Source organism: Rana temporaria, chromosome 3 (genome assembly GCF_905171775.1).
Source record: "Rana temporaria chromosome 3, aRanTem1.1, whole genome shotgun sequence".
NCBI classification, from domain to species: domain Eukaryota; kingdom Metazoa; phylum Chordata; class Amphibia; order Anura; family Ranidae; genus Rana; species Rana temporaria.
The window spans coordinates 233,433,767-233,453,144 of NC_053491.1; the positions used below are offsets into that span (position 1 = coordinate 233,433,767).

General features: G+C 41.7%; 1 protein-coding gene across 1 annotated transcript in view; it reads right to left on the reverse strand.

Moving 5' to 3' along the window:
* CFAP43 (cilia and flagella associated protein 43) overlaps positions 1-19,378 on the reverse strand; it is a 155,604-nt gene that overhangs the window by 68,369 nt on the left and 67,857 nt on the right. The window contains exons 16-23 of the mRNA XM_040344464.1: positions 14,463-14,593; positions 13,502-13,655; positions 10,155-10,259; positions 7,251-7,328; positions 4,799-4,924; positions 3,210-3,314; positions 3,009-3,125; positions 2,361-2,564 (exon numbers count right to left, since the gene is read on the reverse strand). Of these exons, the coding sequence (XP_040200398.1) occupies positions 2,361-2,564; positions 3,009-3,125; positions 3,210-3,314; positions 4,799-4,924; positions 7,251-7,328; positions 10,155-10,259; positions 13,502-13,655; positions 14,463-14,593 (1,020 nt within the window). The remainder of the gene's footprint in view (positions 1-2,360; positions 2,565-3,008; positions 3,126-3,209; positions 3,315-4,798; positions 4,925-7,250; positions 7,329-10,154; positions 10,260-13,501; positions 13,656-14,462; positions 14,594-19,378) is intronic.

A 19,378-nucleotide genomic window follows, 5' to 3' on the forward strand; every position in this document is an offset into this window, starting at 1 on the left:
GTTCAATTTCTCAGCAGGAGGGTGTCTTCTGATGATAAGGCTCGTGGGAGGCAACTATTAGGTACTTAAGTGCCACTATATGGTTCTTGGAACTACCTTTAAGAAAAGTGAAGAAGAGCTGCCAAACCAGCAACAGGCTTTAAGCTCCTCCACAAAATGTGCACTTACGGTAAATAGTCTTACTTTATCACAAAGTCATCTGGAAACTACTTTAAAACATAACTACGATTGCCAAAGTCTTTTGGATACCGGCAGCATACAAAATCATCAACTTTCACCGGCGGCTATCGAGAAGCTACGAGACCGCAGTTTCGCCTACTGAAGGCAGCGACGCAAGCGGTGTGAGAGGAGACAGAAACGCGGTAAGCGTGGAGGTATACGAGCTAGGCTAAGGGCTAAACCCACAAGGCCGACTCTTCCAACACTTATGCTCTCTAATGTTTGCTCGCTGGAAAATAAACTGGATTTAATTCAACTCAGTCGTTCTACACAGCATGAGACAAGGGATTGCTGTGTGTTTATCTTCACTGAAACATGGCTAAATAACAACATCTCGAATTCCGTCATTCAGCTACACGGGCTAACCTGCTACCGAGAGGATAGAGATTCATCACAGTCCGTTAAGACCCGCGTAGGTGGTCTGTGTGTGTATATCAACAGAGAATGGTGTAAAAATGTTGTGGTGGTAACAAAACACTGCTCGTGACTGATAGAGTTTATGTTTGTGAAGTGTCAACCATTATATCTGCTGAGGGAGCTCACGGCCGCAAGGTTTACATTCCTCCGTGTGTAAACGCTAAGGAAGCGATTCGCGAACTTTACAGCTCTATCAGCGAAGATCAAACAACCCTAACGGCCTTTTCATTGTTGCTGGTGACTTCAACCATGCAAACTTAAAGACAGTTTTGCAGAAGTTCTACCAACATGTGAATTTTGCAACAAGGGGAAACAACATACTGGACTTTGTTTATACAACAGAGACAAATGCATACAAGGCTGAACTCGCTGGGCTTCAACCTGCCCCTCTGTAATTGAATTCTGGACTTTTTAACCGGAAGGCCTCAGTCAGTCCGTGTTGGCTGCAGCACGTCGAGCACTACCACACTGAGCACGGGTGCCCCACAGGGATGTGTGCTCAGCCCCCTGTTCTTCACATTGCTGACCCATGACTGTACTGCCAAGTTCAGCTCCAACCATATCATCAAGTTTGCGGATGACACAACTGTGGTAGGTCTCATCAGCAACAATGATGAAACAATGATGTGGCACAACTGGTTAAATGGTGTAGTACAAACAACCTGTTCCTTAATGTAAGCAAAACAAAGGAGGTTGTGATGGATTTCAGGAGAAATTCTGTTGACCACACCCCACTGACCATTGACAGCTTGATTGTGGAGAGAGTAAATAGTATTCAATTCCTGTGAGTGCACATCTCAGAGGATCTTACCTGGACAACCAACATCACGTCACTAACCAAGAAGGCACAACAGCGCCTATATTTTCTCTGCCGCCTTAAAAAAGCCAGTCTACTTCCACCCATTTTTACTACATTCTATAGAGGAACCATTGAAAGTGTGCTGACCAGCTGCATCATTGTCTGGTATGGGAACTGCAGTTCTGCTGACCGCAAGACCCTGCAGAGGTTAGTGAAGACGGCTGAAAAGATTATTGGTGTCTCTCTCCCCTCCATCCTGGACATTTTCCATACACAATGCTCCAGCAAAGTTACTAGTATCGTGAGGGATCCTACCCATCCCTCCTACAGTCTCTTCCAGCTCTTGCCATCAGGTAGAAGGTACCGGAGTATCAAAACCAGGACTGTCAGACTGCTCAATAGTTTTTCCCCCAGGCTGTGAAAACAGTTTTTTTTAAACCTCTTCTACAACCTATAAATTGACCAGGAACATCTCATTTTCCCTCTTTTTTACTCTTGCTGCTACAAAGACTTTTGGAAATATACAGTATATGTACAGTTACGTAGTTCCCAGATGTGTATAGGTTTATTTTTTTTGTACTTTACAGTGGTTTTATTCTTTGTATATTTATTTATCATTATGTTTAGTTTGTATGTAGCTCCATGGCCCTGTGAGAGACGACATTTTGTTCTACTGTACGTCTTTACGTGTAGTAGAATGACAATAAAGCTTGACTTGACTTAAGAATCCCACCTCTTGACCAGATCTTATTCTGTCTAACCTTTTTAGAGGCTCTGAGAAAGTGGGCCCCACAGAGGCCCCTGAATTGTGTTATGGTGTTATAGCTTTTTATCAGATACAGTGAAGAAGAGAGTTTCTTGTTGGAAGTAACACAATGTTTATAGCTTTTCAGTAGATGTCAGTAGATGTCAGCAATCCACCTACTTGAAGCAATATGATTTGGTTTATTTTCTCCTCTCTGCTGTGCATTTCCAGCTGACTGTACAAGTTAGACGTGTCCCCTCCATACTGATCACTCAGACTTCCAATTAGTGACGTGGTATCTTGACTCTTCACTGTCTCCTCCTCCACTTCTTCATCCTCTTCTGACCCTATCCTTGTGTGAACTTCAACAATTTCCTTTCTTGCCTACATTTAAAAACACAAAAATTACATTGTCATACAGTCCTTTTATATCTTGTCTTACAAGCAGAGAAAGGAGTACAGACACGAATAGCAATTGTTCCATTTGAGTTGTGCTAATTTTCAGTGCATCATCCATTAGCAACAGAGGGACATACTTTGGTGAGCTTACAGAAAGGAGACAGTTCGGGAAGAGTGTCTCATATTTGGTAATGTTAAGAAGTTGGCTATAGATCAGGCCAGGGCAGTGACACGAGGCTTACAAAATTTTGATGCCTTGATTATACTACATAGCCAGGGCTATATGTGTCATAACTGTGTGGGCTTTACTTTGAGCCTTTTGCCACATAAATTTGTTTTGCATTTTTAACTGACATGTCTGTAATTTATTAAATTAATGTATTTTAATGTTTTTTTACTACATGTAAATTAATGTAATATGATTTTTACCTTGAGATCAATAGATTCAATCTTCTTGAGCTTTAGTACTCTGGCGATATCTTCCAGTTCCTTTGCACTTCGTTCTTTCAAGGGATAATTTTTGACCTCATATCCTGTATGAAAGGACTAAACCAAATAACATGATTATTGTTAAGCTGGAATACTCCCATGTAGCCAATGGCCTTGTCATCCTGATTATGCTATATTTACCATAATAGATCGTCCTTTAACAGCCATAGCATCCCAGCATTCTTTCTTTATAACATCACGCAGGTACTGTTTGGCCAGGTTTTCCATTTCGATTTCTTGCCTCACCTTTTAGAAAGCAAATATTTTAATTGAAAAGTATGAGCTATAAACAACAGAACCACAAAATATATATTTCATCTCTTTATAAGCATTAACAACAAATACGAACCAAACTAAATACAAGAGCATAACAGATAAAATTAAATTGTTGACCTTTGTTTTTCTTTATCCTTAACTCAAGAACTATAAGAAAGGAAATAAAACCCACACCAAAAAGTAATAAAAAAAAACTATGTGTTCCCTTATGCAAATGTGAATGATGCTTTATGTACAAGATAACCCACTCTGTCCTTATTCATGATTTATAACTATTACGATAACTATTAAAGCCAGGATGTGCCTTTGAGGAGCACTTTACATGCTTCATATGTGGGGTTCTTACAGTCTAAAAGTCAGGAACCTACAGAAAAATACATGATCCTACTTCGATACAGAGCTGCTAGGAGACCTGTGTTTTATGTCTGCAGTCCCCACAATAATTACATTTCTGCTTATTGCTAAATTTTCACAAAGTTGCCCAGGGAATAGGAGCCAACTTTACCAGACTACTAGTGCCTGAAGTAAATATGGCCCAGAACAGAAGACAGGTCAATCCAACACTTATGTTCTTATGAGTGGACAGTGAAGCCATAGGTATACAAACTGATATCAGCATCATCTGCTGCATTTATATAGAGCATTGCCTTGTTTATTCATTTCAGCCACATGATAAAAAGCTGAACTGCAACCCAATGGTAACCCAACTATTTTACATGCCAAAAGATATGTCTTTCTGTGCAAATTCTTACCTGTTTATCTGCCCTATCTCTTGCGCTCTCTCATATATATATATATATTTGCCCAACAGAATGAAAAGAGGGTTTTTGTACATACCATAAAATTAAGCACTTTGGATACAATCAGATTATACTGCCACCTACAGGAGCATTAGACACTGGCAAAAAGAAAACGGGCAAGCCACCCTATATAACCCCTCCTCTACCCAGCATGCCACAGTTTTGTTGTAAAACAGTTTTAAGAGCATTAACAGGGGAGGGACCTGTGTCTCCAATGGACCCTAGGAAAAATGTTGTACTAAGTACAAAAAAATACTATTTTCATTCATATCCATCAGAGGACACATAAATTCAGATACAGTCAGGATGTCCAAAAGCAGTTCAACTGAATGATGGGCAACAGCAACACAGTAACAAACTCTAACAGGTCCTGCAAAGAACACTGGTGACTGCCTGCATCTCATGAGCCACCTGATAGATCAATGCCTGAATCTGAACCTGGATAAGCTTGAGCCCCCAACTAAAAGCCTGACCAAAAGGAGACACTTAAGGATTAATTAACTGGAGACAGCAGTGAAATCATAGTTAGCAATCTGATACAGAGAAAAGCCTGTACAACGCTTGCAAAACTGAAGGTTCAACTTCCAATAAACAAAATGTATTCCCACCACTTGGGGAATATTTTTTTTCTGCAGCAAATAAATGACCACTTACCTTTTCCACAGCCTGCTCTCTTTCTGCATAGAGTCTCTCTTGCTCCTCTGTGTCCAGATTAAATTCCTGCTGATCTAGTTTTTCAATGTCAGGCAAAGATTCATTCTCTCGCATCATTGCCTGTATCTAAAAAATACACAATTTTAAAGAAATGTAAACGGGGACATCTATACAAATTGGATACCATAATAAAAGTACAAATCTAAAACATCTTATTTCAGAGTTTTACATTTGTAAACATTGGCCCGGATTCAGATACATTATCGTATCTATCGGCGGGCGTAGCGTATCTCAGATACACTACGCCGCCGTAACTTAGGGCGCAAGTTCCGTATTCAGATAGAACTTGCGCCCTAAGTTACGGCGGCGTAGTGTAAATGTGTCAGCGTAAGCCCGCCTAAATCAAATTTGGCTGGTAGTGGGCGTGTTTTATGTTAAACTATCATGACCCCACGTAATTGACGATGTTTTCGAACGGCGCATGCGCCGTCCGTGGACGTATCCCAGTGCGCATGCTCCAAATTACGCCGCAAACTGTCAATGCTTTCGTATAACCTACGTACAGCAATATTCGTGAACGACTTATGCAAACTACGTAAAATACGACGCTGTTCGTACGTTTCCGACATCCATACCTAACATGACTTACCCCTGCTTTATGAGGGGTAACTTTACACCGGAAAAATCCTTACGCAAACGACGTAAAAAAATGCGCCGGGCGGACGTACGTTTCTGAATTGACGTATCTACCTAATTTGCATATTCAACGTGGAAGTCTTGGGAAGCGCCCCTAGCACTCAGCGTAAATATTGCACCCTAAGATACGACGGCGTAGGAGACTTACGCCGCTCGTATCTAGGCAACATTGAGGCGTATCTGATTCTATGAATCAGGTGCCGAGATGCGACGGCCCGCATTCGGAGTTACGACGGCGTATCTGGAGATACGCCGACATAACTCCTTTCTGAATCCGGGCCATTATCTGAAAACCAGCAGCCAGTTGCCAATATGTATTAAAAGTGGTTTTCTGCATATCTTCAATAGAGTATAATTGGCTGGAAATCTCCAAGGGTGACACCTTCCAAGAATCAGCTGTATCAGCTGTAAGAATGCATTCACATCTCAGTTTGGTTTGGAGTTGGTGCAGTGCATTAACCTCCCTGGCGGTATGATTATGTCAGATTTTTGATGCTAAAAGCGGTACAATATTTTGCATGGAAATTTGGCGTTTTATATTGTAGGCCTGTAATTCTTAGGAATAACACACTTAAATAATGTAATCAAATCAAAAACACTGAAATTTGCTCAGTTGCAAAATTGTCGCTGTCATTATTTGTATTGTTTAATGACGAATTTCCCCACAAATCGCTATCGCTCAATTCTTCAAGTGATTATAATTTATTAGCGCTGTTTTCTAGCTGGTCTAAAACCACTTTTAAAGTAAAGGGACACTTTTTGGTTACTATGGACAATCTCCAGTTTACAGGCAGAAAGAACAGTATATATATAATATAGAAGTGCATGCAGGGCACTGGACAAACCACTAGGGACAAAAGGGAGGTGAAATAATTTGATACAGTAATGTAATCTGCAAGATTACTGTGTACTGTATGTGTAATGTGCTTTTCACTTTTTGAATTTGGCGCCATGCTCCGTCCCTGTATGTCGCGACGCTCGCAGGAAAAGGAGCTCATCACTGATGAATCGAGTGGGGTACACAGCTCGCACACACAGCGGCGAGACACTGCAGGATCCTGGGGACAAAGTAAGTAACTTTGCCTGAATCCTGAGATTGTAACCCCCAAGCGTGTAACCCCGAGCGTGTGGCTCGGGGTTACCGCTTTTGGTACTGAAAATTCACCCCGAGCCCGACAAATCCTGTTTTCTGCATCTTTGGTGTGGTTTACAAATACACCTTCCATGGGAAGGATAGGTAACACATATGAAACATGTAAAACTGTGATGTATACAAAAGGCAAAGATCTTAAAGGGGCGTTAGACCAGACATACACAGGATGATCTCTAATAAAGAACTAAAAGAGATCCCAAATCTGCCCATGTTAATTTAGGGGACCGCACCAAAGGTAGCCATTATGACTTCTCTCCATAACTCGACGGATGGGGTGCATATGATGAAACCATTAAAACCATTAAAACCGTTATCGGGTGGCCCCATTATCACAGATTGCATTAGTTGCAACGATCAACCCATGACTTATAGCCAATGGATAATAACAAACATCTGTAACTGGCCAAGTAGAAAAGTTGACCACATTTTTGTCAAAAATGTATGGAAAAAATACTGTGTGCTTATAGGGAGTCAGTAGTGTTCTGAGATTTTGTATATAATGGTATGTGTTTTTAAAAATAAAGCAAGCGTAGCTAGAATAATATTAGATACAGGCAACATCTTCATATATTTACATCTCAAAATAATTTGAAAGGTACTTACTCTTTGCCTCATTTCCTTTATACCATTTTTTAGACTTTTCTTTTGGTTGGAATATTTCTTTGTTTCTTCTTTTATTGCCTTTTCAAATGAAGATTGAACACGTGAAAAGTAAAGTACTTAAAAGTGATAGCTACAATTAGATGACTATTTAGTTCATATACTCTTTTCATAAACATGTTTTTATTAAGTTGGTGCAAAGTGCAAAAACCCACAGCAACAATCAAAAACCTGTAGTGCATTTAGTGAAGCACAAACAATATACCTCAAAGCAAGCTTAAGCAGATACACTACTGCTAACACCAGTTGTTCCCACAATTAAAACGGAATATTGCAAAACAATAGTGCTGCTATCTTAATAAATGGTAACGCAACAGTCTGTGCAAAGTGCATCCGTGATACAAGTACACAGTAAAATGGCAGGATAAACCAAAGGACCTGGGACCTGAAAAGTTTCAGCTGACAGAAGAGTGCAAGCAAGGCAATATGGTCACATTAATACTAAGGAGGTTTAGAGGGATCATACCCCTTATTTCCTGGAGGCACTGTGGATTGTACCAAGAGAGACCCTAGTGAACAAGAGGCTTTGGTGGTTCCAGTCCAAGAAGCTGGAAGACCCTGGTGGTTTTATATATATTCCTGACCTTATCCATGATCCATTACCTTATATTGGAGGTAAGAGTTCTGGGAGCATTGACGTATCACGTGGTGTACCCATATAAGTGCACACACTGGTGTGGGGATTAAATACCATGGAAGGCTAAAGTTAAAGTGTTACTAAACCCACAATAGTAAAATCAGTCTGTATATACTGTATGCAGTAAAGCATGCTTGTTATACTCACTGTGGAACCTAAGGGGTTAGTCCCCTCATTGTGTAAAAAGGCTGTTTGATCCCGTATGCACAGATGCTCCTCTTCTTCCACTGACTCTAAAACATGTTCTGATAAGACAGAGTTACTGGAGTCAGGCTGCACACGCTCAGTTTGGTGTGTATTGCCAGAGTTTTCTCTTTCTTGGGAGAGTGCATGTGATCAGCACAGGGCCAATCAAGACTGCTATATACTGCTGATGAGAAAAAGTATTTAGCCGTTTATATTTACTAAAATGATTGCATTTCCATGTTCTGTGTACTGTGAGAGACCAGATATAGTGAGTGTGGGGTCCTGGGTTTAGTAACACTTTAAATATACACCAAACTTAATTTTGTATTTTAAAGAGAGACTGTTTTGTGTATTTTGCACAGTGTTTGTGTAAACATCTTATTTATATGTAACACTTTACTAGTGCTTTGTGATTCAGGAAAGAGAAATTTGACATTCTTTTTTTTGGTCCTTTGGTTTATCCTGCCATCTTATTGTGTACTTATATCACGTATACACTTTGCACAGACTGTGGAGTTACTCTAGCAGTGCAGCAATTTTTTTTTGCAATACTATGATTTGTAAATGGTTGCTTTAGGCTAATGTACTGTGCCTTATCATTGTTCCATTTAGTCAATAAAATAAACCTGAAATTCTTTCCTAACAGCCATTTCATCGTCCAGTAATCACTGACCGTGCATTCATAAAAATCTACCTTTATTTTACTCAGAAAAGTCTGCACAATTATTATTAATTAAAGGAATACTAAAGGTTTATTTAAAAAAAAACACTGTGCAGTTCATTTTGCATAGAGTGGCCCCAATTGTCCTTATCTGGGGTCGCACGGCGGCTCCTCCCCGGAAGAGCTAACCCCCTCTGTTAAGCTCTCTCCTGAGGGGGTTACCTTGCGGGCGCGCTCCCATGTGATACACTCGGTGGCTATAGCCGCCAAGTGTATGACTCGGCCCCGCCTCCGGCGCACCGCGTCATTGATTTGATTGACAGCAGCGGGAGCCAATGGCTGCGCTGCTATTAATCATCCAATGAAGAGCCGACAAGAGCTGGGGGAAAGCAACGTGGGATCGCACCCACAGAGATTCGAGGCTCAGATAAGTAAAATAGGGGCTTGGGGGGCGGTGACTGCAAGGTGTTTTTACACCTTAATGCATAGGATGCATTAAGGTGAAAAAACACGAAGGTTTACAACCCCTTTAAGCTGATTCTTATCAGTGGTTAAAACAAAAATTCAATCAATATACTGTAACAATGATTATGTTCGAAAAAAACACGGAAAAGTAGTCTTCTGTCAACAGCAAAGCTACAGTAACATTTCCAGGTATTCCTCACAAATGAGTAATTTCTTTCCAAGGTGGTTGGCAATGCCTTTGCTTCAGTGACCTGACTTACCTGAGATGTATTTATGTATTTTATAGGAAAGGCGATGTAGAATAAACTAGCTTCTGGCCCTATGAATTAAAGGGGTTGTAAAGGTACAATTTTTTTCCCTCAATAGCTTTCTTTACCTTAGTGCCGTTCTCCTTCACTTATCTCATCCTTTCATTTTGCTTTTAAATGTCCTTATTTCTTCTGAGAAATCCTCATTTCCTGTTCTTCTGTCTGTAACTACACAATAAGGCAAGGCTTTCTCCCTGGTGTGGATTGTCTTGCTCGCCCCCTCCCTTGGACTACAGGAGTCAGGACACTCTCTACGTTGCAGATAGAGAAAGGAGCTGTGTGTTTCTCAGAAGAAATAAGGACATTTAAAAGCAAAATGGAAGGATGAGGTAAGTGAAGGAGGACTGCACTAAGGTAAAGGAAGCTATTTAGGGAAAAAAAATTGTACCTTTACAACCCCTTTAAGAAGGCTCAATCCTTTGTTCATTCCATTAGCCGCCTTTTTTCCTACTGTTGTATCATCTAGTAAGTTTCTAAGGCATGTAGGTATTAAAGCTCACCTTCTTTGCTGCTGTACATACGTGTTATGTGGTTAGCAAGAAGTTAAACACATGCTTATGCTTACACATTTTAACAACTGTAATTCATACCTCATCATGCTTCTGATTAAGCCATGTAGGATCTCCAGATATAATAGATGAGGCTAATGTGAAGCTATCATCCTGATCAGTCACCTCCACACTCAGCTGGATGTCCTAAATAAAGAGTATGCCATCAACATATGCAAACTAAAAATCATACTTTCAAAATAATACATTCATAACATTTTAAATGATCAAAGAAATTAAGCAAAGAAAAGAGCAGGTGCTGCATATACCAACCAAATTTCAGTTTTTGTTTGCCTAAGGCAGGGGGAAGGCAACCTCGGCACTCCAGCTGTGGTGAAACAACATAACTCTGCCTCTTATGCCTGTAATTGTCAGGGTCTTGCAATGTCTCATGGGACTTGTAGTTTCACCACAGCTGGAGGGCCGAGGTTGCCTACCCCTGGCCAAGGGGGTCATTCACATTGGCAGCCAGGGGGTGCAAAAACAAACAGTTCAGCTGCCCATTTTACTACCCCCTGGCCAGCCACTGAGATTCTAACAATACAGCCTGTACAGATTCCACAGCTGCAGCAATATTAACTTGGGCTGCAGAGTTTGACAGATGGCACCACCTGTCAAACTCACCCATTGAGCTCAATGGGGCTGAACCACAACTGCAATCCAAATGCTTGGCACGGCCCTGCAATATATAATTGGTGTTTAGCAATTGAAAAAAAAAGTTTAAAAAAAAATGCATAAAAACAGGAGGTGGCAGTAATGCCTCTTGAATGCCTGCCAGCCACTGCTATTCTACAGTGGATTGCTTTTCAGAGGGCAATAAGTTTACTGCCAATGTGAACGAGCCCTCAAACATGTTACAAAACAGAAGGTAAACTCTTGATGGCTGCTGCAATTACTACCTCCACCATATACTTTAGTTTACTGTTTAATGTTTATAAACCTGACTATAAATTATGCAGCTTATGTTAAATATATATGACGCCTTTTTTCTAATTCACCATATACCGTAGGTCACCTATTTTTGAAGTTTGAACTGTAAAAGATCTATGAGGTTTGAGAGAAGGCACACTGGTTTGACAGAATGTAGCAGCATGTTAATGGAAAAAATTAAAACTGTAAATTGTTTCCCAAATCCATGCATATTTTAAATCACGATACTTAATGGGACTTTATAAGGAAAATGTGAATCTCCCTTTCGTGACGTGACATCAATACTGTGGTATGAACATGGGAATGTGACTGACACGCATGAACACTGATGTCAACGTGAATAAAAACTCACTGAAACGCGTATGAAAACTGACGTCTCTGCAAGTAAAATCTGTACAGTTTTCCCATCACTTTTCATGCATGTATGGTGTAAACGAGCCCTTAAAGGCCTCATTCACACCATACGTGAATAAAAATGTATTAGAAAACCGTGCAGATTTCACTTGCAGAAACACGAGTGTACATCAGTTTACATGCACGTTTCAGTGAGTTTTTATACACGCTGACAACACTTTTCATCTTTTTACGTCTTTTATGTGCCCTGTTTACATCTCAATGTTGAAATCAAATCAGTTTTTTATTTCTCCACGCAGATTCCTGCGCAGAAACTATCTGCATGTGATACCAGTGTTGTGGTGTGAACAGGGCCCATAGAGAACAATTGTTTTCTTTGTTTCCTTACAAAATGCATGTAGAAAAACAAATTTCTGTACATTGTGTGAACGAGGCCTTAACCTTTCCAGTAGTCACCTTCCACAGCTACTGTGTAAACAACTTAGGTTCATACCCCTATACGTTTAAAGTGGTGAAGTGTAGAAAAATAGTGGTTAAAGATAAAATGGCCATCTGTATGCCCAATGATTACACAGCTCATTCCTTTCTGTAGCAATACACAATCTATTTATGGAGATAAAACAAGAATGCTGAATCTTCAAATTGTAAAAGTTTCACACTGCTTGAGACATCCTTGGATAAGGTTTTTACATTTTGTACACTGTAGGAGTTATCTTCAGATTAGTCTACTACACCAAACCATGGGAAACATGTGATAACTGTCTGAGGAGAATTCCTGAGAGGAATCATTACTAATTGTATTTTACGCTCACTAGGCAATTATGCTGATTTAATAGTAAGTGTATTGGACAAATAACTTACAGCACATTCTCAGTAGAATACAATACACCAAAGAGCTATTTTTATATATTTTATTTGTATACATTAAAGAGGGATTCCACCCACGATTTATTTTATTTTTTTAAAAGTCAGCAGCTGCAAACACTGTAGCTGCGCCGCCATCCTTACTGAGGGAAACAGGCAGTGGAGCCTTGCGGCTTCACTGCCCATTTCCTACTGCGCATGTGCGAGTCTCGCGGCGCTTTTGTGAATACACACAGTTCCCAGAAGGCAGTGCGCACCATTCCCCAGAAGACACCGCGAGGAGGACGAGGAAGAAGACCTGCCGCGGTGGATGAAGAGGCAGATTAGGAACTTCCGCATAACAACCGCTATTTCTGGTAAGTAAAAATAAAAAAAAAAATTTAAAAATGTTTTAGATTTTCTGTAAAAAATACATTTAGGGTGGAACTCCACTTTAAGGGCCTCATGCACACTGGACATTTTTAATGCTGTTTTTAGGTATGTCTGCCATTTTTTTTTCTGTCTCTAAAGGTGTTTAGAGGTGTTAAGAGACAGGGGCGTTTAGAGGAAGAAAAACAAAACTACTGCCAGCGCATCCAGAAGCAGCAGTATTTTGGCAGAAAAACGTTTGATGCACGTAGACACGCCTAATCGCATTTTGGTGCGTTTAGCGTTCAAATATTAATTAGTTTCAATGGGCAGAATAAATTATTATTCTGGCCCATGAAATGAATTAACACCCAAGCACTTGATGGGTTTTCTGCCAAAACGAATGATTGTGTCATTCTGCAGTGTCAGGTCGACTATGAGCATGCAGCACGGTCACCATAGGAACGTCGGATCGAAACCGAGGCTTGTTGAAAACGCGATTGTGCATGCACGAGAATACAGCAAGATATACATGAAAGGGCGGAGGTAATATGCAGTGAAGACTATGGAAACAATACCTAAAATGGCGCAGCCTGATGCCTGGAGATACGATTTATAAAGGTTTTTTATAAAAAGTAAGTAATATGTGATTGAGGCTGTCTTACAATGTTTGCTAATTACCTAATATAATAGACTAGATGGAAAGTGGCAACGGAGTGGGAGAGTTTACTCTGGCTTTAAGGGTTTAAAGAGAGGATAAAAGAAGCACTAAGAAAAGAAGAGTAAATAGATGAGAATAAATAAGAGAGATGAAAAAGTATTAACTATTATGAATAAATTATTTAAAAAAAATATATAAGCTACAAAGGAAAACTCATGATGTTAAAACCAACCTCTTTTCCCTGAACCGGTGCAGTGTCAGTATCTAGTGACCAAACTGGCATTTTCCTTAAAGCTTCATCTTCATCAAATATTTTGGATTGAAGAGAAATGCTAAGAGCTCTACCATATTCTTGGGCAGAATTCACGATATTGTTCTTGGGAGATCTGTGAATGAAATTACATTTTTGTAAATGGCTCTCTAGCTTAGTACTAGTAAACAATATAAAGATGTGATTGCAGCAATATACTGACTAGCAAATCCTTTACATATTCCAATTCAATTTACAAAACAAATTGTTGAATGCGTTTTTTTAATTATTATGATTGTAGATACAGAGATTCCACTAATCTGTCCAGATAGACTGATTTTATGGTGCACTATTTCCTAGACTCCTAAATAATGTGATTCTTTGTAGCTCAGATAGATCTGCATGCAAATATTCAGCCAAATTAAAATTTGCAAATCGCTGATCTTCTTTATTTAGTCCTCAAAACAAGTGATTATGGTATCTCCACCATTTAAAAGATAGTTTTAATGGAAAACCTTTCTAGCTATTGCAGGGATGTTGAAATCCCCCAGTATAGCTGAATAAATGCATGCAGAGTGTGTGTTTGTTTTATAGAAAAGCAAAGCTTTTGGATATACCTTATTTAGCATTACGGCATATTACGTCAGATAACCACAATACAGTTTACATGCAAACTACGTGTCCAGAGAATTGCATGAATGCAAACCAGACAACATCCTCTGAGCTCCATGTAATTATGCAACAGAGCAAAAATAACAAGTTTAGTTAACTACATCAGCCTGTTAGAGATCACTTTCATCAGATTATTGTAAGCAAACTGGCAACAGCTGCTTATTGACTGGTTGCTGTAGTTCAGTTCATATATTGATTCTGTTTTCAGCATGTGCAAATGCATCCGGTATAATAATAATAATAATAATAATCGATTGACTTCTGAACTTACCTCCATCTGAGGCACACAATGGCTTCATCTCCCATTCCTGTGGTCACCAGTGTATGTCCATCTAAAGAAAAGGCCATTGAGCCAATACCCCCAGTGTGGTAGGAGTGACAGCTTGCCTGAGCAAAGGTTTCCTAGAAATTAGTAAACAGGAATAGTTATTAGATCTTGCAGTGGACCAAAGCATAGTTCATACTTTTTATAATATTTAATAACGTCTATCTGAAATATTCTCACTGTGTACTATCAGATACATTTTTTTTAAACTATCATGTAAAATATTTGATTTTGTTTAGAGTGAAGGGCAGTCTTCATATAAAACCATACTTAGCTTTGCAACTTTAATGTAAAAACCCTGTCATACAAAAAGTAGATTTTTTTAGCATGTATGGCTGGTTGTAAAAAATTAAAATAAATATTACACTTGTTGACTTAAAGCGGGGATTCACCCAAAAAAAAAATTCTAACATTACATTGAGCCGAGTTGTGATAATGACATTATGCTGACCTTTTTAATTTTATTGCCGTACATACCGTTTTATCTATATTTTCACCGCGGCTTCCGGGTATGTAATCTGCGGGACTGGGCATTCCTAATTGATTAACATGCTTCCGACCGGCGCATACAGCGCGTCACGAGTTGCGGAAAGAAGCCGGACTGCGAGTCGGCTATATACGGCGCCTGCGCACCGACGTTCGGCTTCTTTCGGCAACTCGTGACGTGCTGTATGACCGGGTCGGAAGCATGTCTATCAATTAGGCACGCCCAGTCCCGCAGATTACATACCCGGAAGCCGCGGTGAAAATATAGATAAAACGGTATGTATGGCAATAAAATTAAAAAGGTCAGCATAATGTCATTGTGATACATTTGCCTATATGTCTCAGTTTACTGCTCCCTGCTAGCCATGGGTAGAGGTAGAAAGGAATTTCATGTGATTCATTCCTCTGACAGGTTATTGACGTGCTAATGTCCCCTCACTATTTCTAAAGGTTAATTGATCTATTGTGTTGTGTGAAGGAGAGCTGGGTTTAAGTGGCTTGTGTTAATTATTCTGATTGCTTCATTGTGGTAATTATCTCTCTATATGCGGGGTCGAGCGGTCTGGTTGATGTATTCAGTACAGCTAGTGCTCAGCGTCATTGATGTCATTGTCTAAAGAAAATGTGTTTTCAGCATCGGCCCCGTCGTGTCTACCTAGTCATCTGTATGGAAGCCCCAGTGTGAGGGGGGCGGAGATTTGTCATTGTAACAGTTTTGGAAATGACATATAAGCTGTGTGTGATAACATTAAAGTCTGTGTTGTTCAAGCAGTAAGCTGGTCTCATGTGTGGCTTTCTGGGCGACTCCAGGGATATCCCTCCTCGTGGAATATTGGGGTGATTTTCGTTATGGGAAGAAGGGAACGTTGACTGGGATATCATACCGATACCGTCACAAATTGGTGGCAGCAGCGGGATCTTCCCTTCTACTCTCCTTTACACCCGGATTCCAAGCAGACACTGGGAACAGTGAATGGAAGGCTGCTACTCCCTGCTTAAAAGAAATACACTGAAAGAACTACTGGAAGTTCGTGGAAGGATTGCTAGCAACAAAACCAAGCGGGTCATCATAGCAGAATCAATGGAGATAGACCAGGAGGACGTGATTGCAGCAACGCCAGCAGTACAAGAGATGGAGACACCAGTGATTCAGGAGGAGTCACCAACCAACAAGCTAATGAGAGAGAAGCTAGCGTGGTTCGGCCCGAACCCAACGCCGGATGTGGTGCTGAAAGTGATGGACATGTTAGTAAACGCAGAGCTACAGAAGGCTAAAGAAATAAGAGACGCAGAGCTACAGGAGGCTAAGGAAATAAGAGACGCGGAGCTACAGAAGGATAAACAAATAAGGGACGCAGAACTACAGAAGGATAAACAAATAAGGGACGCAGAGCTACAGGAGGCTAAAGAAATAAGGGACGCAGAACTACAGAAGGCTAAAGAAATAAGGGACGCAGAACTACAGAAGGCTAAAGAAATAAGGGACGCAGAACTACAGAAGGATAAACAAATAAGGGACGCAGAGCTACAGTTAAAACTGGCAGCAGTCCAACAAGCAGCCGCACCTTCTACGAACAGTGAGTACAGCACAGCAGATGCAAGGAAGATTCCGTTTAGCGCTTTTAAAGCTTTTGATGAAAAGGACTGTGAGATTGATAACTACCTGGCAGACTTTGAGCGACAATGTAACCTGCACCGAATAGCTAGAAGAGACTGGGTCGCAATATTGTCAGGCAAACTATCAGGCAAAGCTTCTGATGCTTTCCGGACCGTGCCAGATCAGGATATCCATAGCTACGCCAGGGTTAAAGAAGCGCTCCTGGCTCGTTATGCAGTAACCCCAGAGTCCCACCGACAGAAGTTCAGGGACTCACGCAAAACCACGGAAGACTCTTACGCAGAATGGGCATGCCAGCTGTCCCTGTCGGCCTCTAACTGGGTTAACAGCAGCCAGGCCACCGCCGCAGAGGACATTTTGCAACTAATGCTCCTGGAGCAATTTTACAATCACATCCAGACGGACGTCAAGGATTGGGTGAGAGATCGCAGGCCCATGACTCTACCAGAGGCCGCGAAGTTGGCGGATGAATATGCGGATACTCGCAAGACAAACAATGTCACACCACGGGTACAACCCCCACAACCAACGGCGCCCTCACACCCACCAGCCGCTAGATACCAACCGCCTAACAGACCGATGACATATAGCCCTCGCTACCCACGCCAGGAGGACAACGAACAACGCTGCTTCCGGTGCAAACAGTTGGGTCACTTCAAGCATAATTGCCCCATGAATGACAACACCAGGTCAAATTGGTCTCAACCTGGGTACCGCCCACCAGCAGCAGCCCATTGTGTAGACTCAGCTTGGGATCCCCAGGATCTGGGTCAGGAAGAACCATTGGGCACCCCTTACGAAGCCCTCATGGTACAATCTGTTATTACGGACAACAGGGAACACCATTGTCAGCTGGTCATGGGCGACAGCCATGAGCCGGAGGGGCCTTGGAGGGAGCTGGGCAGAAAGAGGCACCGCCAGCTACCCTCCAAGAAGAGGTCCTGGAAGTCATATAACCAGCGGACCTGGGAGGAGAAGAAGCGACTGGAGGAGATGGAATCGCAGCGGGCGCCCCAGATGCGGGCCGAGATGTTCGCCAAGGGCCCACCGGTGGCCCCTTACACCACCACCCAGTTCCTGATGATGAAGGACCACGTGGAGAGCCTGCAGGACATGAGCAAGCAGGATCTGATCCGTGAGTACATAGAGCTGGAGGAGTGCATAAGCCGCATGGAGGAGGAGAACAACCACCTGAGGTCACAGCGGGCTGACCCCCCCAGGCTCCATGAACTGGAGATGGAGCTGGAGAAGCTCAAAGAGGAGAACCGGCGGCTGCGGAGGGAGCAGGGGGTGGCTGACCTTATGGGGCTCTGATTCCCCTTCCCCCCCGCGACTCTGAGCACCAGTGCTACAGCATTTCAACAAATATAACTTTTTCTTTTTATGAATCTCCTGGGATTGTCACTTCAGAGCCATAACCTGCCCCCTCCCATAGCGGGACACCTAGACGGCGGCGCACAGACCCATTCGCTGTCTTCACACTGACTTCTGGTGACTTTGCAGATCGCACAAAGACTTGGGGACTGACCGGCGTGTGATCTGACGACCCGGTGACATACCTGAGTCTGAAGCAGTTGCCAAGGGAGGTCAGTCATGCCAAACGGAGTTAACCTCGGACTAAAAGCTCTGAACCCGTCAACCCTACTGGACCAGGGAAGGTCCAACCGGGTTTGCCGGAGCAGGGAGCAAAAGGGGGGCCATTGTGATACATTTGCCTATATGTCTCAGTTTACTGCTCCCTGCTAGCCATGGGTAGAGGTAGAAAGGAATTTCATGTGATTCATTCCTCTGACAGGTTATTGACGTGCTAATGTCCCCTCACTATTTCTAAAGGTTAATTGATCTATTGTGTTGTGTGAAGGAGAGCTGGGTTTAAGTGGCTTGTGTTAATTATTCTGATTGCTTCATTGTGGTAATTATCTCTCTATATGCGGGGTCGAGCGGTCTGGTTGATGTATTCAGTACAGCTAGTGCTCAGCGTCATTGATGTCATTGTCTAAAGAAAATGTGTTTTCAGCATCGGCCCCGTCGTGTCTACCTAGTCATCTGTATGGAAGCCCCAGTGTGAGGGGGGCGGAGATTTGTCATTGTAACAGTTTTGGAAATGACATATAAGCTGTGTGTGATAACATTAAAGTCTGTGTTGTTCAAGCAGTAAGCTGGTCTCATGTGTGGCTTTCTGGGCGACTCCAGGGATATCCCTCCTCGTGGAATATTGGGGTGATTTTCGTTATGGGAAGAAGGGAACGTTGACGGGGATATCATACCGATACCGTCACAGTCATTATGACAACTCGGCTCAATGTAATGTTAGAATTTTTTTTGGGGGTGAACCCCCGCTCTAAAGCAGAACTTAACTCAATAATGCTTACCTTTACTTCAATGGTCCAACACCCGCAAGGTCACTTTCTGGTGCCAGCATCTTCTCTTCTATCGGGTGCTGGTCAGAACTGGATGCTTGCTTGGCTGGCACAGACAGGATGATGTCATTCCTGCACATGTGCCGCTCAGTGCACATTCTAAAGAAAACACTGTGAGAAGGCAGGTAGGTTTATTTTACTGCAGAAGAAACATTATATGACTCTTCTGCAATAAAGAGTCTGAGTACTCACAGGTTTTTAATACTAGAGTTTAGTTCCACTTTAACACAGAACTAAATACCTTGATTCAACGGTTTCCTAAAACAGTTGTATTGAAGATATGTCATGTATGATAACTGTCACAGTTGCCTGTACTCTCAATCGAACTGTCAAGCCAT